The sequence below is a fragment of the Lutjanus erythropterus genome, chromosome 6 (assembly GCF_056507025.1).
Source record: "Lutjanus erythropterus isolate fLutEry1 chromosome 6, fLutEry1.hap2, whole genome shotgun sequence".
Taxonomy (NCBI): Eukaryota; Metazoa; Chordata; class Actinopteri; order Lutjaniformes; family Lutjanidae; genus Lutjanus; species Lutjanus erythropterus.
In genome coordinates, this window is record NC_139322.1 from 2,448,462 (window position 1) to 2,466,432 (window position 17,971).

Here is a 17,971-nt window from a genome sequence, read left to right on the forward strand (position 1 = left end):
ATGGTGCATTGGATAATAATCAATAATTTGACCCTTCTGAAACACGATCACAGGACATGTCTTCTGACATGGTTGTTTAAGAAATGAGAAGCTGCTCACTGCATCAGTTGGGGTTCAATAACTGGTTACCAGCTGAAACATACTAATCACTGCAGTAATTATCCAGTGGAAGGATCTGATCTGTTTGATTAGTTGAATCCATGTGGCGGCTTTTTTTTGGCCGGGCAGTGCATAATGATATATCATATTTTACTTTTTAATTTTGAAATAGGATTTGTTGAAGGGACAATTCAACCCAAAATCAAAAATACATATTTTCCCCCCTGGCCTGTAATGATGTTTATCCATTTAGATTTTTTTGTGTGAGATGTCTACCTTCTCTTCAGCATTATGAGACTAAATGCCACTGTGATTATGGTGCTCAAATCACCAAAAAATAAATTTAAACACTAGTGTCTCTTTGACCCGGTTAATCAAAAATAATCTACATACCATCTTTTAGACACCAGGCTTTTCTTTTTGCAGTAGAATCTACCAGAACTACTTTATTTTCTACAAGAAAGGACATCGTATTCTGCAAAAAAGCAAAGATTATAGAAAAGTCTCCAAATTAATACTAATCATTTTCTCTCTCCTGTCCCATTATTCTCAAGACCCCTCAGATTTTGGAGGGACACTGGACTAACAACCAAACTGTATATAGATATTTAACCACTTCCACCTTGAGCAGTTAATTACTATTTACTAGGGCTGAACGATTTTGATGAAATACTTAACAGTTCAGTCCTACTATTTACAAATCAATGCAGAATTAATAATTATCTAATAACACACTATTCAATAATATATCAGTCAAAACCAGTACTTGTATTTGTAACTTTTGAAGGGTTTAATAACTTCAGACCTTCTTAAACCTTAAATAAGTGTGCAGGCTGCAGACAGGTGTTCTCACCACCAGACAGTGAGACAGGTACAGCTCAGGTGAACCTCAGGTGAACACTGACTCACAGTCTTGTCATGACATGACAGCTCTGAACTGTGATAAAGTCTTCACACCTCGAATTATTAACACACCTGTGACTGAGATGTATTTCACAATAGCTCACACTCACCTGAGCCGCGACAGGTAGTTTGTCAGAGTTACCAGTTTCCGTTTAACTAACAGGAGGAAAATGTCCTCACTCGGCCACCGTTCGCTAGGAGCTAACGTTAGCTAACTATTGCTACGACAAACGGCTAAACCACCGTTGATAACATCCCTCTGCGAAGACAAAGTAAAAAACAAGTGATTAAAATGTATTAGGTTAGAAAAGTGAGGAGTTAAACTTTACTTTTACACCGTTAAATTAACTGCAAATATTACAAGACCATTTCTCTAAACCTAAACTTGTAGTTGAAGGGATAAAGTTCGCCAAGAAATGTGTAGATGTAAAGTAAGTTAAATTAAATTCAATTAAATTAACTGGTTGTTGACTGAGGACCGGAACTGCACCGGGAGCTGTAGCGCATGTGTTTGACCACTGGAGGGCGCCAAAGCCCCGTCTTAATGTTTTTAATGGCACTGTGCACCCTTAATACTGGGGTAACACGTGGAAAACAGTCAAGAGTTTTTATAACTGTCAGCATACCTTATTCATCTTGTGTAATGAAAATAAATATCAGGTTCTCTGAAATGCTGCGTAATGTAGGATGTAAAATATATGGACTAGATAAGAGTATGAACAGTACTGATAACATAATAAATTATTTTTTGAATAATGATAAAATAATGACACACTTAAATATATTAAATATAAAAACATGCAAGTGACTTGGAAACAAACAATCAACTTTATATATTAATTATATGGGCAGTATATGTGCATAGTAGTACCACATCGCACACATGGTTAAAAAAACAAAAAAGGTATATTTAAAATATATTTATAAAATTTAATTTGTGGAAAGTTGTTTTATATTTAGGTTTCTATCAAAATAGTTGAGTATAGATCCATTATATTGAGTTGAATGCAGATTTATATCTTATATTTCTCAATACAGAATGTACATTGAAAATATATTTTTACATTTAATTAGTGGAAAGTTGTTTTAAATATTTTTTTTCCATTGTATTTAGTTGAGTACAGATTTATATCTTGTAATTCTTAATTTAAAAATAGTATATTTGAAATATATTTATACATTAATTAGTTGAAATTTATTTTAAATATATATTTTCCCATTATATTAGATGAGTACAGTAGATTTATATCGTGTATTTCTTGGAGTCGTCCAACAGATGGCGTTATTTATCTTTTATTAGGCACCGCCCACCTGCTGTTAAAGTCCGCCCACTTCCGCCCCCGCCCCATTCCGCGTGCCGCAGATAGGGCTCTGTGTGCTGAGTAGAATCTGTTCCTTCCCGCCACCTGCTGGACTGTGTGGGCCGGTGCATTTCCTTCTATGGCTCCTATTTGACATCCAGCTGGTCCCGCCTCTCCCTGCAGGCTGCAGCCGGGGACAGTTTGAGGAATCTGGATCAGGCAGTCAGCTGTGTGAACCTCACAGTCACAAACAGGACGGTCCAGCCCGGAGATCCTGACCGGAGCTTCAGACGTTACATTTACCCGCTGACATGGACTAACAGGAGCGGAGACAGTCAGCCTAAAGCCCAGGGTGAGTTAATATCACACATCAGAGAAAGAAGAACCAACACTATCTCTAAACTGTAAACTTGTTAGCTCGTTTGCTAACTTTGCAGTGATGTGAGCTAACGGTTTTAGCCGCTGGCAGTTAGCACCACAGCCCCTCCATTCAGTCAGAAACAGGAGTGTCCAGCTGTAAACTGCTAGTCTGTGATTTAAACTTTAATTCACCGAGCTGACACGGATAAACGGCAGCTGTGAGAATTAGCTTCAGGTGTCTTAACCCCGGAATGCTAATTAGCTAGCTAACTAAATGTTGTTAAAACTCTCTTAAAGAACATTAACAGGTAACTAGAGAGCAAAGTTGTTAGCTTGTGGGCTAACATTACACTGCTGTGCTTAGAGTCAACAGTATTAGCCTTATTATCTCCACAATCACTTCATTAAACATCTAAAGCTGCTGCATACCATGATAGTTAAAGTTTTCTTTTATAACTTATTCATTGATCAGTATGATACCTTTACGGACGCCTCGAAAAAAATCTTACTTCTTCTGTGTACATTTTTGTTGTTGTTGATTTTCACCATGCAAGTGGGTTTGGACTGAAACTAAATGAAACCAGACTATGAAAAATATTGTTTTTGTTTTTTTAATGTAGCTGTTAGGTTGTTTTGATAGATTTGATTGATTGACAACCTTTATTTAATTAGGGAAAACCACTTGAGAACAAAGTTCTCATTCTCAGTGGTGCCCTGCAAATACATACTCAATTTAAGTTGTACCCAGAATAAGAAAGTGCAACTATTGATTGGTTTCTTTGTCAGTCATTTTCTCAATTAATTTATCCTGTCACACCATGTGCTATCTAAGCAGCTGCTCTTATCAGCCTGTCCTTAATCAATAAATGACTCAAAATAATGTCAAATGAGGTACAGTTACTGCTGAATTTTGAATTTGATTTTTTTTTTTTTATTGTGTCATACATGTGCCCAGCCCAAACAGGCTTACAAGACACCGTTATTTAGATAAACAGACCAGAAACCAGAAAAAACTATTTCTAGAATAACAAAGCAGTAGACCAAACAAAATGCTACTCAAAACATACATTATTGGTTAATGAACTTTCAAACAGCGATGAATCCTTTAAAGATTAATTATTAACATCCTTAATAAAGACCAGCAGTTCAATCGCACTCTGTCTCTTTCCTCTCTCTCTTTGAGAGCTGCAAAGATACACACACACACACACAGACACACACACACACACACACACAGAGAGAGAGAGAGAGATGTGTGCAGAGCAGACTGAGGATTTCTTCGGCTTTATACTCACACAAAATTTGTGAAATGTAACTGCTGTGACACAATCACAGCGTTGTTCTTGCTCCACTCTCCACTCAACTCCACTCTCTTTCAACTTCACTCTCCATAGCCCCTTTTACACAACCTGTTCAAGGCAGGAATGTTGCGCCTTTAGTTAATTTTGTGACATTTCATAGTTTATCAACCTAGCAAAAACTTGAACTAATTGATTTTTAAATTTATTTCCATAATCAGCCAACCGCTAACATTAGCTACACAGACCAACTGCGTATGTTAGCTACATAAACCAACCCCTAATATTAGCTGACTAACTGCTAATGTTAGCTACACAGACCAACCACAAACATTAGTTACACAGACCAACAGCCAACATCAGCTACGCAGAGAACCAACCCACTAGCGACACAACAAGACAATTAAATAGGTTGCACTTTCTGATTTGTCTGGGGTATTAATTTGATATTAGGTATGTTAGCACCATGAAGCTCTTCATCTATGATTTAAAATATCCACAAATCGACCCATTTTTGTTTCAAAATGTAGTTTTTTTGCTGCTATTGTATCTCAGTTAATATAGGTTTCCTATTAATAGACATTACTGTGTTAAAATCATTTTAAAATAATTTTTGCTATTATTTTAATTTGTCTGATTATATTGGTCATCAGTGTTTTAGTCAGTTGACATGTGTGTTTTGTTAACAGGTCATAACTGCAGTTCTAAACCTCTGTCCTGTGGTTCAGATTTGTTCCGACAGTTCTTAGTAGATTGACGTGTTGTGTCCCAGAGTTGGAGGAAAGATAAACTTTGCTCATGACTTCCATGTGTTTGTCTTCCCAAACGGGGACACCTGATGTGTCAAACAGTCTGAATCTGTGCTTCAGGATCTTGTGCAGCTCTGCAGGCCAAATCCTCGCTGCGTGTTTTGTTTTCCTGGCTGCAGGCTGACTTAGCAAGCTGCTAGCTGCATTATTAATGTGTGACATGATTTCCATTCAGAGGGGCTGCCAGCTCTGTAACTGGAGCCAGCTCAGCCTGCTGCCATCTCTGCTGGGTTTGTTTCGGATGTAGATCAGTGTGTCTGCACAGCTGAAATGTGACCGATTAGTTTTTTTTCAGTGACCTGGATTGTGGAAGTGAACTTCCGACTGAGCTTTACATTTAGATGTAATAACACCATGCACATAATCTTTCTCCTCTGTGGCTTAGGATAGGCTGTTTAAGTACTTTTCCAGTTGTATTTGAAAGTGAAAAGGGTCAGTCCAAATGTTGAGAAAACAACATTTTGGCATCAGGAACACATTTCATGAAAACTGTGATAAAATTTGAGATATTTGGGACTGTTGTCTGTCATTAATTGGTTTTAGACCGACTACATTAGTAAATTAGTTTTGTTAGCTTCTGTTGCATTTACAGTTGGTGTGAACTAAGGTAGCTTCACCTGTTTGTCCTCTGCTCTGCGTGTGTGTGTGTGGATTGGAGGCTCACATGGGTTCCATATTTCCAAAAAACAAAACAAAGATTAGAAAAAGTAAGAATAAATCACACTGATTTGTGTGTCTGAACTCCCATTAATCACCTGATGACCCCTCAGATTTTTCTGGTGACCCCTTGGAGGGGCCCAACCCCTAGGTTTGCAACCACTGGACTAAACTAACTAAGTGTATATAACTTAGCTCACACAGTCTCCACCTGGTGCAGCTGCAGCAGCAACATGCTGCTCTAACACTGATGCATATGAATAATCAGTATTATAATTAATAGAATAATTATGTGCAGTGCTGTAAATTCAACTGTTAAGTATGTTTATTGTTTAATATTGTATATATTCTTCCTATTTTATATATTTCTTCTTGTCTATATTGCTTCAATCTTTCATGTTTCCTCTTGTTTACTTTGCTCATGTTTTTTTTTACATTACCTCCTCCCTATTTTTTATATATCCTGTTGTTCATATTGCCATTCATATTGCCTGTTTGTTTATCCATTTATTATTTTTTATTGACACTTTGCTGCTGGAACACTGCAGTTTCCCCACTGTGGCACTTATGCAGGCTTATCTTATCTTATCTTATCTTATCTTATCTTATCTTAATAATGTCAAATAAAATCAGCATGAAACATTTTACTACACAACCAGGACTTTTACTTCTGACACTTTAAAGGGACAGTTCACCCAAAAATCAAAAATACATATTTTTCCCCTGGCCTGTAGTGTTGTTTATCCATCTAGATAGTTTTGGTGTGAGTTGCCAAGTTTTGGAGATATCAGCCAAAGAGATGTCTGCCTTCTTTCCAGTATAATGAGACTAAATGTCACTCGGCTTGTGGTGCTTAAAGCACCAGAAAAAATATTTTTGAAAGATTCAAAACCAGTGTCTTTTTCTAAAAATCATGACCCAGTTACTGAAGACAGACCTTGTTGTGAGCAGTTCAAGTAGGAACTACTTTCTTTCTGCAGTAAAACCATAACTCCTTTAGAATCAGCTGGAACTTCTTTCTTTATAGTAGAAAAGAAAGTAGTACCAGTAATTCAACTGCAGAAGAGTAGTTCCTACGTGAAACTGCTCTTAACAAGGCCTGTGTATTATTCTAAGGAACTGAGTCATGATTTTTGGAACGAGAAACTGGTTTTGAATCTTTCAGATGTATTTTTTGGTGCTTTGAACACCATGAGCTGAGTGCTATTTAGCCTCATACTGGAGAGAAGGCAGACATCACTATGGCCGATATCCCCAAAACTTGGCAACTCACACCAGAACTATCTAGATGGATAAACAACACTACAGGCCAGGGCAAAAATCTGTATGTAGGAGTAGGACGATGAATGCAGGATGTTTACTTGTAATGGAGTTGTACTTGGTTAGCTTTACTCTAGTAAAGGATCTGAATACTGCCTGAAGACACTAGTGTACTCCAGTTGAAGTATTTGTTGGATGGTTGGACAACATACGCAACCTACCTGCCATATGAAGTCATTATTTTCGATTATACACCTTTTTAGATGACTAATGACCTCTGAATTTTGACTTTATAGAGAAATAAAGTTAATGCCGTTCTGTATCCCTGTTGTTTCTTCAGCCCCTCCCCCTTGCGGTGGCCAGGCGGCGTCATGGCGTCCCGGCTACTGGACCGTCTGAAGCGCTCGTTGTTTAAAGATGGTCAGGGGGCGGGACCCGAGCAGGAAGCTGGAGGCGTACAGGAAGAGGAGGAGTTTAAAGAGGAGGACTGGGAGGCGGAACTGGAGGAGGAGGAGGAGTGTGTGACCGATCGGCTCGGGGGGACGCTGTGCTTCGACAGCGGAATAGGAGGAGGAGGAGAGGATGGAGCTGAGGGCGAAGGGTCGGGGCTGGACAGTGACTCCGACTTCATGGGAGAGTCGATGGAGGAGGGGCTCAGCAGTGCAGGTGAGGTGATATTCTGCTCATTTTAAGGGACAGTTCACCCCAAAATCAGAAGTATGTATGTAAATGTATTGATAGACGTGCCCTGTGCTATACTTTGGGTTTTCAGCCAAATAAATGCAACTGAGATGACTAATCCAGTTTTTGTCTAACTCTGAGAATTAATCACATTACATGTACTAATTAACTTACATTTTTGGGCAGACTCACAGAAGGACTATACCTCGTTTTCATTCCTTGGAGCCAATAAATCCATCTTTATTTATTATTTACATCTCTATTTTTGTAATATGTTGAAATAACTGTGAAAAACAGTAAAAATACTATGATATAAATTTTAGCTCATATCGCCCACCATTACTTTAGGCACGGGTGGAGAAATGGCACTAAACCTGACCCCTCTCTCACCTGTCTTGTGCAGACACCAGTCCTGTGTGCGTGTCTCCCTCCTCCCTGCTGACTCGGCAGCTTCAGGAGAGCTGGAGGAGCCTGCGCGGACTCGGCGGAGGAAGCCCCACCCCCGCTGGGAGGCGACTGACGGACAACTTGTTGTTTGAGGTGACCGACGCCAGCGTTGTGCAGGACGGCTCCTCGAAATACGTGGTGAGTTCAAGACCGTCCCACAAACCAATCGCATAATTCACATGCAGGTCTTGTGGTTGCTGCTGTATCCTGAAGCACTCAGAACTATAGTTAAAACTGCTGATAATGATGTACTTCTCAGTGTTAGCTCAATAGTTTTAAAGCTAGACTAGGTAATGTATTTTAGAACCTTTTATCTTGAAATTCTCTTTACTCTTGTTGCAGTTTTAATCCCCTGCTGCAGAGTTTGAAATGAAATGTACAAATTTAAAGCTCAGACACCTCCTGAATATTTGTGTCTTAAAGGTAAAATGTGCCAGCCTGCCTACATGTACCAGAATGCATTGCATGTGAGCTTCTGTGCCCATGGCCACATTGCAGTATATCACCACCTTCGCTTTTCCACTCTTTCTTTGTTGGCCAAAATTTAGCGTTAAGTGACAGACATACTCATCTAGCACGCCTCCTGGCTTCCCAGAGGAGGAGACTAGAATTCCAAGCTGAGATAGTCTGTAGTTCTTTCGTAAAACGAACAACATTACTGTGACATCACTGGATCCAGGAAGAACAACAGATTTTTCAGCAGGAGAACTCAGCTTTCACTGTCAGTATAGCAGCACTGAGGAATTTATTGCTGCAAGTGACTACATTTACCATGAACACTGACTGGACGTCCACATGAAAAGTGGCAGATTTTTCCTTTAAGGCCTTAAACAATAAAGTGATTTATGATTGGTCAACTTGTTCTTACATTGCTTGGTCTGTCACTGTCTCTCTCTCTAGCTGTACACCATCCATGTGATCCAGTCCGGTGGCAGCGATAAGACACCGGCCATCATCACCCGCCGATACTCCGACTTCCAGAGGCTCCACGCCACGCTGCGCCGTAACCACGGAGACCAGATGGAGCGTGTCTGTTTCCCACGTATGTACAAGTCATGTCATCCGTCTTAAAATTAAGCCATGGATGTTACCTGTTAGAAATCACTGCTAAAACACTGAAACCTGACCACTTCCTGTTTCAATCTCTGCAGGGAAGAAGCTGCGTAGGAACTTCACCGCGGAGACGATCGCCAAGAGGAGTCGAGCGTTCGAACAGTATCTGTCTCACTTATGTTCCCTGTCTGCCCTGCGGGGGGCGCTGTGCGTGCGACAGTTCTTCTACCTGACAGACCTGCAGGCTGGACAGCTGTTCATCAGGTAACTCACACACACTGACATCAACTGTTGTCTGAACCTCAAACCCATCGAAACAATCAAACTGTTGACAAGTTCATACGGCCCAGTTGCCTGTGACACATGGCGGCCATTAAATTGTTCCTGATGTTGTAGCAGTATCTTCATGCCTTGTCAGACTGTCATCTTGGAGATTTGTCATATTGTTGTTGACTCTGTGGCTGAAACCAACAAACCCCTCAAATCCCTTCACATTCTGTTCTTAATCTTTTTCTGCAAAGTATCAAAAAACTGTTTATCAATAATAGCAGCAGTATTGAAAAGGGAAGTGATAGCAGTAAAATCTGCACGTAATGATGAAACTGTTGGGGTGAAATTTAAGGCTCTGAAATCCCTCAGTTGGGCAGAGAGCCTGAACACCTCCTGAGTCAGCAGTGTATAAAGTGCATTTATTCAAGTAGGTAGTTGTACTACTCAAGTATTTCTATTTTATGATACCTTATCTTTCTGCTGCACTATATTTCAGAGGGAAATGCTGTAGTTTTTGCTCCACTACATTTGTTTGACAACTTTTGTTACTAGCTACCATGACAGATTCAGATTACAATCAATAATACAAATTATAATCAACAAATAAATCCTGATGTATTGTCATAGATTAAGAAAAGACTTACCAGCAGTATTTAAAGTAACTGAAATGAACCTCATCTTTATCAGCTGCAGCATCAAAGCAATGAACGCATGAATGCATCAGTAATTGTAATCTAGTTGTGATTTTTTATTTGTTCTGATTTTTTGTTTTTGTTCCGTTGTGCATAATGAGTACTTATACTTTTGTTATTTTAAATATTTTCTGATGCTGATACTTAGGGATGCTCAGATCGATTGGCTGCTGATCATTATTGGACAATAAATGAAGCGAAAAACTGAGTTGGAATCATTTTCGCAGGTCAACCAAATGAAAGGAGCACTTCACATGATTTGTAATCAGTTACTCACCCTGTGATGTCTCCATGTGAACGTACAGTGAATCCAAAACATGCTATCCAAACTTTTAAAGCTGATGGTGCTCCTGTTTTACAAATATCAAAACATCCACTCAAAAAGTCTTGCACAACTCATGTCTTGTTTGTCTAATCATTTGCTCAAATCTCCCAGAAAGTCTTGTTGATGAAAGTTTACCTTCAGGGTGGAAAGCCCTGAAGGTAATCTAGTTCTACAAACCTGTGGTTAAACAGTCCTTTGCATGAGGCCGACATGGCTGTGTGTGTAGTTTAGCCCCCGCCTGCCACCTGGTCGCAGCCTTGGTGTCACAGTACACTATAAAGCAGAAAATCTAACCTGTAATTCTGCTACATGGCTGCTATAACAAAACAAAAAACGATGTCAGCCGATGTGGCTCATAAATGATCGGCAATCAGGATCTGCGGCAAGAAAAGGTGGTCATGGCACCCCTACTAATACTTACTTTACTTTTATAACATTTTTAATGCAGGACCACGGTATTTTGACACAGTGATATCTGAATACTTCTTCCACCACTGTGAGCCAGTGAGTGGGGACAGCTGCTGGTTAGTTAAAAATACTGACATTCACTTGAAAGTAAAATTAAAAGTCTTTCATACTGACCCTCCGACAGCTGAAATAGTGATAATGCTGCTCATTAGGTTTGTTTTTAAGTCTCCTCTCTTCTGTTGTTTTCTCCATCTCTGCAACTACTTTTAGATTTATAAATGAGGCCATCTTTGTAGTTTAACTTATAGATCAGTCTTGTAGTTTCAGTGTCGGTATTTTGAGTTTGTCTTGTTTCGTTGAGGGTGGGACGTTACCAGGAGGCTTTGGGTCCGCTGCTCAACGCCAAGAGACTGCAACACAAACTGGGCTGGGCAAGTTACTATGACACCCAGGCTCAGGCCCCACCCCCAGCCTCCTCCCATTGGTTCTTCACCCTGGTAGGGCTGTCAAGCTGTTTCCAGGAAGTGGACCAGCTGGAGGAGGCCCGGGATCACTGTGACCACGCCCTCCGCGTTTTGACCCCCGCTGAGACTCAGACTCACACAGAAGACAGGCCCCTCCCACTCCAAGATAAACCCCATGACAAATCACAGCAGCGTGCGGACAGGCCACACCCCCTCCTGCTGCCGTTGTTACGGGCGGTGGTTCGGCTGTCGTGGCAGACAGGAAAAGACAAGCGGCACTGGGAGGAGCTTCTGCAGCAGCTGGAGGAGCAGTGGGCGGGGCTAGACAATCAGCCAACCATCAAAGAGTTTCTGGTCAAACACAGTCTGGAGGAGAGCGAGACAGAGGGCTAGAACACACACACACACACACACACACACACACACACACACACACACACACACTGCAGAGTACAATCACTACGCTACAGCATGAGTGCTGGGGCCACTGCGCAGAAAAACATCTGAGATTTTTGAGAGTTAAATTGAAATATTTTGAAAAAAGTCAAATGTGGAGATGAAACAGTATGAAATTTTCATCTCATGGTTATAGTGACCATAATTATCACAGATATCATTTCATTTGTTAGAAAAGTCAACCAGCATGTAATGCAGGACACATGGTCACTAAAATGCCATTTTGCTATTTGCTATAAACATGTAACGTTATGAGAAAGAAGTCATAACATTACCAGAAAAATATGGGAACAAAATCACATTTTTAAAAAAGTAATATTTCAAAAATAAAGCTTAAATATTTTGAGAAACAAGTTCACAGACACAGTGACACAGACGTCCTTTGCTCATGACTTAATCTCAGTGATTTGACTTTTTCTCAAAATATTTCAAATGTTTTCAAAATCTCTGATTTTTCTTTCTAAACAGTGGCCATTATACTCTGTCAGCCTACGCATCATTCATGTGTTCAGTCATACTTTTAAAGCCTTAAAGCAGGTCAGTGATCGTGGAGGCTCTGTTGCTTCAGATCAGAAGGTTTTTATTTCCAAAGTGCACGTTTCTCTCACTGCACAATAATCCTGGAGCCTTATTCACACATTCTGCTGCTTTTAAAAGTCATAAAGGCAGGACATTTTTCAAACTATTTTCCCTTAAAAACAAAACTAAAAAAAGTAAAGGGTCTCACAAAACATCTTGGCTCTTGGCACTTAAAATATATGCATACACATATATGGTGATGAACAATTTTTATTTTCATTTTAGAACAGACACTCAGCTTTTAGACAGCAATAAAGGACAGAAAAAAATTAAATAAACTGTGGCAGTGATGACTAAAAGCATGAGGCAAATATACTCAGGCAAAGTACAAATGATTGTAGACTGAAAATAAACTTTCCAAAAACAAAATATATATCTAGAGAGTACAACCACTAGTCTGATATTATTATATTATTAGGCTATATTTGTAAGATGGTCATAGCAAAATAAAATAAGAACAAGGCAAAAACACAAAACTAAAGGCAATCAAACCTCTGCATACTTGGGTGTCTAGTCTTTGACAAACATGCATATTTAAGTATGAAGTCTCTGAATGTGGCCAGATTATTAATTTTATTATTTATATTATTAGGTTTATTTACCAGATATCTTACTTTGTGATTAGATTTTCACAATCAAAATTATTTTATTGCACTTTTTACATCAGAAATCAATATCTTGGGTGTTTTCACCTGCAGTGGAAAAGTTAAATGACAGCTTTGTCTGTTGCCAGTTTGTTAAGTTAACCGTTAAAGAGGCATTAAATAATTAATTAAACTTTTAATCAGCAGGAACCAGAAAAGCACTGATGAAGCTTTTCTCCTCCTGCACATGTCAGCTGATCCACGCATGGCTGCACAGACTTCTGCACACAATCAGTAGGTTCATATGTTTATGGAAAAAAAAAATCTGCTGCTCTTCAGTGATAAATGTGTGTTTTTACGTGGATCTTGTTACTATGGAGACCTGTGGTTTTAATGGGTCTGGTGACCTGTGTGAAGTGGATGACTGGATAAGGGATAAAAATAGACTTGATTTATATCAGCAGGAAAAATGTCACTTTTAATCTGATCGGTGGACGGTTTGCTGAGGAAATTATCAAATGTGAGCCACAAAGAGTTTCGAAACAGGTTTTTAATGCTGGTGTGAAAAAAGTGATTGATAATAAGGGACAAGACAAAGTCATTCAAGACTTAACACACAGGGACAGTTATAAAGCAATGATTTAACTGATTATGGAATCCGAGAACAACCATACCTGCAATTATTTTGTATAATGCCGTTAACTCAAGAAGTTAATTTTTTACAAAATAATAAACCCATTATTATGAGAAAACAAAAAGTCATTTCCTGTTATTACTGACCTGTTGTTATCTCAAGAAATTGGTCTTTTATTTTCTTGAGATAATAAGATAAACTGTGACCACAAGAAAACAGGCTGTTTTCTCGAGATAATTAGAAAATAGAAAGAAAGAAAGAAAGAGATGCTTTCTTCCATTACTTTTATCTTGTTATCTCAAGAAATCAACCTTTCATTTTGTTGAGATAAAAAGATAAAGTAAACCATTATCCCAAGAAAACAAGCTGTTTTCTTGAGATACAAGAAATCAACAAGAAATTATTACAAGAAAACAAAAAGTTGTTTCCTCCTAGTCCTCATCTCTTATCATCTTGAGAAATCAGCCTGTTGTTTTCTCAAGAGAACAAAATAAAGTTATTCATTATCACCAGAAAACAAGATGTTCTCTCGAAAAATAATGAGATAACGCATTATTACAACAAAACAAAGGCATTTCCTCTTCTTACTTACATCTTATTATTTTAAGGAAGCTGTGTTTTGTTTTCTTGAGATAACAAGAAGTAAAAGAAGTAAGAAGTAAGTTGTTATCACAAGAAAACACTCTGTTATCTCGAGATAATGAGAAAATCAACCCATTATTATGAGAAAACAAAAAGTTGTTTCCTCCTATGCCTTATATCTTGTTATCTTGACAAATCAGTGTTTTGTTTTCTCAAGATAAAGTAAACTATTGTCACAAGAAAATGGACTGTTATGTTGAGAAAATGGGATAATCAACCCGTCATTATGAGAAAACAAGACTTTTCCTCCTATTACTTGACCCGTGGTTATCTTTAGAAATTGGCCTTTTCTTCTCTCAAGATAACAAGATGAAGGAAAGCGTTACAACAAGAAAACAAGGTGTTTTATCTCGAGATAATGGGATAATGAGCCTCGTCATTATGAGAAAACAAAAAGACGTTTCCTCCTATCATGTACACCTCGTAACTTAGAGAAATTAGACCTTTGTTTTCTCAAGATAACAAGATAAAGTAATCCATTATCACAAGAAAACTGTTGTAATCTTGGGTTAGTGAGATAATCAATCGTTATTACAAGAAAGCAAAAAGTTGTTTCCTCCTATTATATCTTGTGATCTCAAGATAATGGCATAAAAAAAAAAATAATTGCAAGCACGGCCATTCTTGGCTTCTGTAAGCAGATAAATTGAATGAGCATTAACATTATAGACTATGCACATGTACAGATTTATGCACTTATCCTGTGTTCATATCAAGTTGGTGTACAAGCTGCTGACTGGAGGGAACCGGTCACATCACCCTGCCCCAGTCTTCATCTGGGACCTGAGATGTTTTCAGCTCAGATATCCTCCCCTCAGTGACTTTAACTGTAGAGATGCTGCATGAGCAGCTCAAAGCACTATACAAGTACAACATTATGCACATTTACAAGTAATAGTCATGTTATAATCTGCCTTACTATAATGCCTTCTTCAGAGCAGCTCTGGTATTTCTTGCTTCTTCTCTGCATTCTGATACTTCACCGTGCAGAAGATCTTTTAAAGATTTTATTCTTTTTACAAAACATCATACACGTTTTGGTTTGGATTTTAATATCAGTATTTTTTTGTTTCTACCTGAACCACCTCGGGGCTCCATGCAAAGCTAACATGCCTTCTTATGTACTAAAAAGGTTAAAACATTTGCCGCAATTCCACCCGAAGTACCCAGAACTTTTAGTCCCAGGAACTACTTGTCAAGGATCCACCGCCGTTTCAAGATTTCAATGTAAATTAGTCAGCTGACTTTTAAAGAAATTATGGCTGTTTTTACATGTCATCTTGCGCACGACTATACAACGATGGCACCACAGAGAGTGATGAACTAGGCTTGGGTGGTATCTATTTGTTCATAGCTTCCTGACATTTTTCTGGGGTATACAGTATTATGACAGTATTTGTATGAAACTTGTGTAAAATTTACTCCACTGCTGAGCTGATTGTCATAGCAACACTATTCCCGCAGTTGGAAACAACACATGTGCAGGAGCTCTGCTTCAGCCTCGAGAAGCTGCAGCTTTTATTCACTGACAAACAAACTGTACATTTACTGCCAGACTGACGGCTTCCTCTGCTCAGTGCACACCAGTCGGTAGTCTGCAATGTTTTCTGGCTCAACTTTTTCATCGAAACTAAATCCAAAATACTGACAGAGTCATTTTTCTTTTGTAATCATTAGTCATGTTTCTTGGCTCAGCTGTCTTGTCCACCTGTAGAGAGACTGACCTCTGGTGGTGCATGCTGTGCACTCCAATACATCAATTCAGCAGCATCTCAGTATCCATTAAATAGGAGTGTCTGTATTTGTACAGTATTGAAAATCTGACTGTCAGGATTTCCTAATACTCTGGAACACCATAATACCTTGATATCACCCAAGCTTACAATGAACAGTCATCCTTATTTGCGCAAGAATGCATTGCAACATTGTGGGTTGCCATTTCCAGCTCTTGCTGAGCATAATGCTCATAAAGGCCTTGGCTTTGCAGTTGGTCCATCAGTCGTCTGCTCTCTTCTGTTACTCTGTGCTGATGTGTCTAAACTCAATGAACAACAAACTGGTTTGCGGCTGCAGAGTGGATTGGCATTGCTCTGGCATTGGTTTGCATAAGAAAGGTGGCTGAAATAAAATGCTAAGAGCACTCGGCCAGTCAGAAATGTTCAGCGCTGCAAACCCCACCCACAAAGATCCTGTAATTTTGGAAAGTACTACCCTCCTTAGCAGGGACTTTTTTGGGGGGTAAAGTAATTTCCCTGAGGAAAGTTTCCACGGTGGAAACACAGCTGTTGTGACTGCTAATGATTTCTTGCATTGTATTACGCCTTATAACCAAAATCACATCACAGAGCAGAGTACAGGATTCAAACACGCCATGTTGATCGTTCTCTAACAGCCGGACTGTAGCTTTTGCTGAGGTCACGTCATTCTTCACTGCAGTTTACAGTTAAATAAGGTGGCTTTTTGAATAGACTTGCACCGATTTCAACTTTCTTAGCCAATTCCGATTTCCGATTTTTGAGGGGTCTGACCTACCGATTCCGATTTTGGCCGGTTCCGATTTTCAGTCTTTCTAAGAACTGTAATTGACAGCATTCACAAACATTTTTGCAACTTTTCTTGTAAATGTGTTCATAATAAGACACTGACTATTAAATATTCATTTAATACTTTCTCCAAAATCATCCAGGTTACAACCAGGCCTTATTATAATTTTATATTAAGATTATGAATTGGGTGAACGTGATTTCGTGGGACGCGATTTCACGTGATCGTTTGTGAAAGCGGATGTAAACAAACCGGAGACTAACGCGGTGCAACAGTTTGAAGTAAAACTTTGCCGTGAGAAAAATAAACACAGAAGTTTAACGAGTCTGGATGAGAAAATGTTTGAGGAGACACATCAACACAGGTTGTTTATTCTTCAGCCAGAACAGGTGAGATTTTAACTGTCAGTCTGTGAACAGCAGTCTGCTGCTAGCTTGCTAGCATTAGCCTGAAGTGCGAGAGAGTTTACGACTGTTTTGCGACATTGTCAGCTGCTCTGTCTCGTTGTAGACTGTCTGTCTTCTCTTTATCCTGTTCTTGGAATCTGTCTCTGACACCAGCTTCAAGCGTGTGTCTGAGTGTGTAGCTGTTATCAGCGCTGTGTTGACGTCACGGTCAGTTTGTCTGCTGCGCGCATGACGTGACCATCGTGCAGAACATGTGTGTGACAATGACGGGCACAGAACCGGATTTGTGACGCTGACCGGCTGGTGACCGGTCAAGGCCAGTCACTGTGAAAACCGGCCCGATTCCGAGCATTGCCGATTAATCGGTGCAAGTCTATTTTTGAAAGTTCATACTGATATTTGACCATTTGAAAAACAAGAAAAAACTAAAAGTATCATTGAGCTTCATGCAAGAACACTCAAACACAAACCTCTTTTCCTTTAGTCTGTCAGCTTTTGTCATACAAATGTCTCAGTCAGCACTTTTAACGGTACGGACTTGTCATAAATCAAGCAGAAGCCTGTTTTTGAGGTTTGATCATTCACATAATCGACGTCTCCAGGAACATGAAGTGACCTGTTCAGCTCTGTGTGTGGAATCTCTCATGTCAGTAGTGAGCTGTGATGCCCATCACATGCCATGTTACATTAAGTTTTATTTTTATTTATTTTTTATTTTATTTGACATTGAAACTCCACATTTCCTCTGCAAAAAGGTCAACTATCATTTCATCCCTGAAGGTCTCCTAAATCATTTGTATGTGTTTCTTGAGAACAGACCTGTGTGTGTGAGCGGTTCTTGCATGAAGCTCAGTGTTTCCAGTTTGAACACAGCTGGGAAACAAATATTTCAGCCGTTAAATGAATCTGGTGTGTTTTGAACATTTGAACTGAGTCAAAAATCCACCTGTGGCCCATTTCTAATGTACTTTTATTTCAATGCTGCATGTTTAAGTAATTAGCAACTTTGATTTTATTTGGGGTTTTTTTGCATGTGTTTTTATTTGGACTTAAGGTTTACATGGTCACTTGAGAAATGGTCATATTTTGCGGGGTTTT

At 39.1% G+C, this 17,971-nt stretch overlaps 1 protein-coding gene across 1 annotated transcript; it reads left to right on the top strand.

The window, feature by feature from the left end:
- The first annotated feature begins 2,498 nt into the window (after positions 1–2,498).
- snx21 (sorting nexin family member 21) lies at positions 2,499–13,039 on the top strand. Its single transcript, XM_084720208.1, has 6 exons — positions 2,499–2,655; positions 7,028–7,353; positions 7,772–7,953; positions 8,716–8,857; positions 8,967–9,132; positions 10,925–13,039. Exons 2-6 carry the CDS (start codon positions 7,059–7,061, stop codon positions 11,418–11,420), a joined length of 1,281 nt encoding a protein of 426 aa, XP_084576334.1. The 5' UTR covers positions 2,499–2,655; positions 7,028–7,058; the 3' UTR covers positions 11,421–13,039.
- Positions 13,040–17,971: the final 4,932 nt, after the last annotated feature.